The following is a 7,500-nucleotide window of genomic DNA, read 5'->3' as shown; positions in this document are numbered from 1 at the left end:
AGCCATAAAAATATCAATCGAATGATCAGCATTGCTTAACAAACTGAGTTACGACGATAAGAGTAGATAAAAGGCATAAATGAACCTGTGTAATAAGATAAATACTAGAGCTTATGGAAAATAAGACCCCCCCCCAAAAAAAAAAAAAGTCCAAGAAGAAACTTTGAAATTGGTAATAAAGATGAAGATTACCATACGTGAAGAATGACTTCAACTATGCAATAAGTTAAATGATGAAAAAAAAAAGAGAAAGAAAAGTTATGATAGTTGACTGTTAAACAAAAGGATCGTTAATACATTAATTTAATCGGAAATATAGAAATTGAAGTGATACCTGAAATCGATTTCTTATGCGCTTGATGATTATATTATTATTGCCGTATGAGCATAAGACCTTACAAATGATATATAGAATTAATGAAAATTAAATACAGACAAATTCATCGTCACCAAGATGGAATTCTAGTTTACCAACAGATTTAATTACTGAAAGGCTATTTAATCTTATAAAAAAAATAAACGCAGTAACTAAGAAATGAGGTAAAGTAAATGAAAAGAAACAGTAATGAAAAAGTACTCAGAAACAGGTTTTTTTTTATATAGAAAAATAAACGCAGTAACTAAGAAATGAGGTCCAGTAAATGAAAAGAAACCGTAATGAAAAAGTACTCAGAAACAGGTATTTTTATTTTATAGAAAAATAAACGCAGTAACTAAGAAATGAGGTCCAGTAAATGAAGAGAAACATTAATGAAAAAGTATTCAAAAACAGGTATTTTTATTTTATAGAAAAATAAACGCAGTAACTAATGAATGAAAAAAAGAAACATTAATGAAAAAGTATTCAAAAACAGGTATTTCAATTTTATAGAATTAAACGCAGTAACTAATGAATGAAAAAAAAAGAAACAGTAATGAAAAAATACTCAGAAACAGGTATTTTTATTTTATAGAAAAATAAACGCAGTAACTAATGAATGAAAAAAAGAAACATTAATGAAAAAGTACTCAGAAACAGGTATTTTAATTTCATAGAAAAATAAACGTAGTAACTAATGAATGAAAAAAAGAAACATTAATGAAAAAGTACTCAGAAACCGGTATTTTAATTTCATAGAAAAATAAACGCAGTAACTAATAAATGAAAAAATGAAACATTAATGAAAAAGTACTCAGAAACAGGTATTTTAATTTCTTAGAAAAATAATCGCAGTAACTAATAAATGAAAAAAAGAAACATTAATGAAAAAGTACTCAGAAACAGGTATTTTAATTTTATAGAAAAATAAACGCAGTAACTAATAAATGAAAAGAGAAACATTAATGAAAAAGTACTCAGAAACAGGTATTTTAATTTTATAGAAGAATAAACGTAGTAACTAATGAATGAAAAAAAGAAACATTAATTTTTTGAAAAAGTACTCAGAAACAAGTATTTTGATTTTATAGAAAAATAAACGCAGTAACCAATGAATGAAAAAAAGAAACATTAATGAAAAGACAATAAATAGGAGTGTTCAGGAACAGAAAAGACCTCTGGGAAACAACAGACTTCACAGCTAAAGCACAGAAAGTTTGCTGAGATAAGGGTAAAAAACCTCTCAGGTATTAGACGTGAAAATGATTAACGCGTGTGTGATTTAAATAGATGTGAAAATCTTGTCTAGTATTTTCAGAACTGCACTCAATTTCTTATGGCTAATTATCGTGAAAATTTAACGTCTTATAGTATCAAGTTATATGAATGATTTGCCTCATATTTTCATTATTGTAATTAGCCTATTATTCATATTATAATGGCCAATCACGAGATTATAATATTAAGTTATGTAAAAGATTTTCCTCATATTTTCATTATTGTAATTAGCCTATTATTCATATTATAAGGCCCAATCACGAGATTATAATATTAAGTTATACGAAAGAATTGCCTCATATTTTCATTATTGTAATTAGCCTATTATTCATATTATAATGCCCAATCACGAGATTATAATATTAAGTTATACGAAAGAATTGCCTCATATTTTCATTATTGTAATTAGCCTATTATTCATATTATAATGCCCAATCACGAGATTCTAATATTAAGTTATACGAAAGAATTGCCTCATATTTTCATTATTTTAATTAGCCTATTATTCATATTATAATGCCCAATCACGAGATTATAATATTAAGTTATACGAAAGAATTGCCTCATATTTTCATTATTGTAATTAGCCTCTTATTCGTATTATAATACCTAAATATCACGAGATTTTTTCTTCTGATTAATAACGAAAAATTGTAAAGTTTAAAGTTGATGATTGCAATTTAAATATCATTCTCAAAATAACGAAGCCAACATTTAAGAAGCGAGGGAAAAAACTTGAATAATTTGAAAAATTGGTCGAGGTAAAAAAATTTTGTGGAAAACTGCCAAAAAATAAAAGCTTCTCAAAAAGGAGCATTCCATTAAAAAAACACAAACCATTTTAAGCAGAGATTGGCTGTTCTTGTTATCTAAGAACATTTTTATTGAGTAAATTTTAGAGAAATCATCCATAAAGCGTAAGAGAGAGAGAGAGAGAGAGAGAGAGAGAGAGAGAGAGAGAGAGAGAGAGAGAGAGAGAGAGAGAGAGAGAAGAAACCAAAAGGAAGAGTAAATCTATATGAAGAAAAAGATTGACAAGGACATTCACAAGGAGAGAGAGAGAGAGAGAGAGAGAGAGAGAGAGAGAGAGAGAGAGAGAGAGAGAGAGAACGGAAGGTGAAGAAGACTGACCGCGCTGACCGGTCTAGTGAGAGTGTAGCCGTCGCCACACCGGAAGCGGGCAGATGGTGGTAGTGGAGGTGGTGATGGTGGTGGAGAGTGGTGGTGGTGGTGGTGGTAGAAGTGGTAGTAGTAGTGGTGGTTGAGAGGGAGGAAGACACACACGGCACGCGCATTCGGCCTTGTACGTACTCGGCATCTTGGGAGGTCCCCGAACAGAGGGAAGTCAATTCGGTGGCTTCGGTCGTCTCCGTCACTGAAGGACCTGTGAGGGGAGAGAAGAAGAAGAGGGGGAGGGGGGGGGGGGGGAAGAGGGGGAGGGCCGAGGGAAAACCTCGTTCAGTTATAGCGGCTTTGGCATTGGTTTGGCAAATACGTGTCGTCTGCTAGATGCTATAGAGTATAGAGCCCATAAGTAAACTAGCTCGTCGAAAGATGTCGCCCTTGTCGAAGCTACAAATGGGTTTTAAGTAAGGTGAAATAGTGATCCTAATGTCCTATCTTAGTAATTAGTTTAGGTCTGGACTATTTTTCCCTAAAAGCTGATTTGATAATGTAGTCATTATAGTTGAAGATTTTATGAATATTTAAGAGGATATGACACAAAAAAAAAAAAAAATCAATCTGAGGTATATCTAATAAGATCTTTGATAAAATCAATCAGAGTTATATCTAATAAGATCTTTGATAACAGATTTACAATGTACACTTTCACTAATTCACAAATTCATGGCAGAATTTCATCTTAACAGTAGGAGAAGCTATCAAGAAGAAAAAAGAATAGGAAATGTAAGATAGAAATGGCAATCCTATTTGTTCCCAATTAGCAGAGAAGAACTTAAGCAACGAAAGATATCGTGGTCAAACGTTAATCTGTCAGATATCCAATATCAGGAATTATCACTTTTTATTGGAAGGTAATATTGGAATATTTGGAATATTGTACATCTTACTTAACATGAGTACATAGTTTTTCTAAATGCTTAAATTGTTTTTTTTTTTTTTTTTTTTTTTTTTTTGAATATTTGGAATGTACATCTTACTTAACATGAGTACATAGTTTTTCTAAATGCTTAAATTATGTGTGTTTTTTTTTTTTTTTGGAATATTTGGAATGTACATCTTACTTAACATGAGTACATAGTTTTTCTAAATGCTTAAATTATGTGTGTTTTTTTTTTTTTTTGGAATATTTGGAATGTACATCTTACTTAACATGAGTACATAGTTTTTCTAAATGCTTAAATTATGTGTTTTTTTTTTTTTTTTGAATATTTGGAATGTACATCTTACTTAACATGAGTACATAGTTTTTCTAAATGCTTAAATTATGTGATTTTTTTTTTTTTTTTGAATATTTGGAATGTACATCTTACTTAACATGAGTACATAGTTTTTCTAAATGCTTAAATTATGTGTTTTTTTTTTTTTTTTTTTAATATTTGGAATGTACATCTTACTTAACATGAGTACATAGTTTTTCTAAATGCTTAAATTATGTGTTTTTGTTTTTTTTGGAATATTTGGAATGTACATCTTACTTAACATGAGTACATAGTTTTTCTAAATGCTTAAATTATGTGTTTTTTTTTTCTCCGGTTAACGACGCTTTATATAGTCATTCAAAGTGTTTTAGGTCTAAAATAAAGAACAGTCTGTTTGTAAGTTTTGTTCTAGTTAGCGAAAACAATGCCTCTGAAAAGCTCAATTTCACGATTAAGATGTATGTTGAATGGTAGGTTTATCACAAATCAGAATTTTAGGGGGCAATATATATATATATATATATATATATATATATATATATATATATATATATATATATATATATATATATATATATATATACATATGTATACTGTATATGTATATACAGTATATATATATATATATATATATATATATATATATATATATATATATATATTTATATATATACACACATATATATATATATACAGTATATATATACACACATATATATGTATATACATACAGTATATATATGTACGTATGTATATATATATATATATATATATATATATATATATATATATATATATATATATATATATATATATACATGACAAGATTGAAGCAACCCATACCTAATAAGTAAATTTCTTAATAATCCTAAAACGTATTTTTAAAAGTCTCGATACAATTATGCGACAAGAACCAATCCTGGATAGTGAGGATTATGATTCTGGTAGTGATAATATCTATTTTTCATTTTATTATTATTATTATTATTATTATTATTACTGTCCAAGCTACAACCCTAGTTGGAAAAGCAAAGTGCTATAAGCCCAGGGGCTCCAACAGGGAAAAATAGCCCAGTGAGGAAAGGAAATAAGAAAATAAATAAATGAAGAGAATAAATTAACAATAAACCAATCTAAAAATAAAGTAACAACGTCAAAACAGATATGTCATATATAAACTATTAACAACGTCAAAAACAAAAATGTCATATATAAACTATAAAAAAGACTCATGTCCGCCCGGTCAACAAAAAAGCATTTTATAATACACAAAAAATATATAGCAACAATTCCTGCTATGGAAGCACATTGCACAAAATTACTGATAATACTATGAGAACTGATCAAGATAATAATGATATTGTTAGTTATGATAAAGTAATACTACTGGCCTTAATAACAATGAGCTCATGATTTACATGATAGATAGGGTAATTTATGGCCTGTATTAATCCCAGTAAAACGGAAGTAGATCCATATATAACCCAAATTCATCCATTTACCTCAAACTGGATTAATATAACGTTTTTAAGAACTTGAAAATATGCGTATACAAATGAACAGTACTCTAGAAGTTTTATTCCAGCTGTTACCAAGTTGTGGAATGATCTTCCTAATCGGGTTGTTGAATCAGTAGAACTTCAAAAGTTCAAAGTTGGAGCAAATGCTTTTTTGTTGACCAGGCGGACATGAGTCTTTTTATAGTTTATATATGACATATTTGTTTTTGAAGTTGTTAATAGTTTATATATGACATATCTCTTTTGACATTACTTTTTTTTAGAATGATTTATTGTTAATTTGTTCTCTTCAGTTATTTATTTCCTTATTTCCTTTCCTCACTGGGCTATTTTTCCTTGTTGGAGCCCCTGGGCTTATAGCATCTTGCTTTTCCAATTAGGGTTGTAGCTTGGATAGTAATAATAATAATAATAATAAACTTTGTGCTAGATATTCGTGCTTATGAGGTCGTCTTCGAAAGTCTTAACGTTAGCTGAGTTGTCAAATAAACTAGACTGTTAAAAAAACCCCGTAATTTTAATAGGAAATTCTCCGTAAATATATACTGTTCTCAGCTGTATTTTAGTAAAATACAGGCGACCGTAATTTTACCTTATCTTTTACGGGTTGGTGACCGTAATATCACCCCTTTACGGCAATATATCCGTTTATAAAACGGTAAATGCCTGGCAATATTTATTCCAGGATTTTTACCGTTTTCTACGGCAAATTTTAAACAGTGTATTTGATTTTTCTCGCAAAAGAGGCAAGTTGGTAATATAGATCCATGTAAGAGATAGTTGAAACTATTTAAATTATATTATGTGATATGTATGCTTTAATATTTTTTGTATCAAAGTATTACACTTTGAATTGCTTGTTTGAAATCGTTTTCATTCGAAGTCCGTTATCATTGGTAATTTGTACTTGAACTGCCTATTTATAAAATAATTTGAATGACTATTTTAATTATGAATAGGAGAACCATTTGTTAACCAAAAAGTTGATAGTATTAGGGAAACCGAAAGGAAAGATCTGAATAATCTTAAATAGTGCCATGCCTATAGAAACCCTAAAATATAATGCCTAAATTCATTAATTAGAACAATTTCATATTTCCTTATACCTTAGCAGACGTAAATATACTATAGATTACAAATCTAAAGCAAGAAGCCAATGGCATTACAAAATCTCTGAAAGATTCCATAGGAACTCTAAAAGGAACTAGCTCCATGCTATGCTGAACTGGAGGGCATTCGAGGAAAATTATGCAAAGACACGATGCTTATTCTAGGACCGGCAAGCAGGAGGAAAGCATGAACTTTACTAATACTTATGCCCATTTCACCTTTACACATCGCAAAGCATCGAGAGCAGCCTCGGAATACAAGAACAAATGCAAGGAGTCATTTGGGGGTTTCCTTTCCTTGAATGACAGGTACCAAAGCCGTGGGGGAACAAACATGTCATCAGTCCTTTAGGGTATATAAGCAACGAAGCATTCACATCCGTGCAACTCACCCAATTCCATACTTGCATTTTTCCAACCTCGCAACTTATTCAATTTCACATGAAAAGAATATTGGAGCTTCTTACAACTCATTACAACTCATTATCAGCTGCTGAAAAATAATTCAATTTTACTTATAACTTTCATGGCTCTTCACAATACATTCATCTTTAAGTATGATGTTGTATTTCTATTTGTGTGGGTTTTGTGTACATTCCTTTGATTTTAGCAGCCTTCGCTAAGAATTTCATTCTATTTGTGAACTCAAGTTTCCTGGCAGAGAGCGGGGCTATCTCAAAGGTCAAATGGTGAAGAGTCTGTTGAATCTATCGATGTTTCAACGCATCATTTATTCCATCTGTTGAATGTTGGAATACATCTCAGTTCACCAGGAAACATTCTCTTTCGTCTGCCTTAATAAAATCGTGCAGTTTATGCTAGAATGTTGCATGGATGAGTGTCTAAACTTG

At 30.0% G+C, this 7,500-nt stretch overlaps 1 protein-coding gene across 7 annotated transcripts in view; it reads right to left on the bottom strand.

Annotated features, from left to right (window-relative positions):
- GABA-B-R2 (gamma-aminobutyric acid type B receptor subunit 2) overlaps positions 1-7,500 on the bottom strand; it is a 241,978-nt gene that overhangs the window by 23,268 nt on the left and 211,210 nt on the right. For 4 of the 7 annotated variants that reach the window (XM_068349726.1, XM_068349729.1, XM_068349732.1 and 1 more), the window contains exon 17: positions 2,768-3,020. In XM_068349726.1, coding sequence (XP_068205827.1) covers positions 2,768-3,020 — 253 coding nt within the window. The remainder of the gene's footprint in view (positions 1-2,767; positions 3,021-7,500) is intronic. The other 3 variants (XM_068349730.1, XM_068349731.1, XM_068349727.1) reach the window with 2 other exon arrangements.

Source organism: Palaemon carinicauda, chromosome 26, assembly GCF_036898095.1.
Source record: "Palaemon carinicauda isolate YSFRI2023 chromosome 26, ASM3689809v2, whole genome shotgun sequence".
In the NCBI taxonomy this organism is placed as follows: Eukaryota; Metazoa; Arthropoda; class Malacostraca; order Decapoda; family Palaemonidae; genus Palaemon; species Palaemon carinicauda.
Note: the sequence above shows the minus strand (reverse complement) of the source record. Positions and strands in the feature narration are given on the sequence as shown.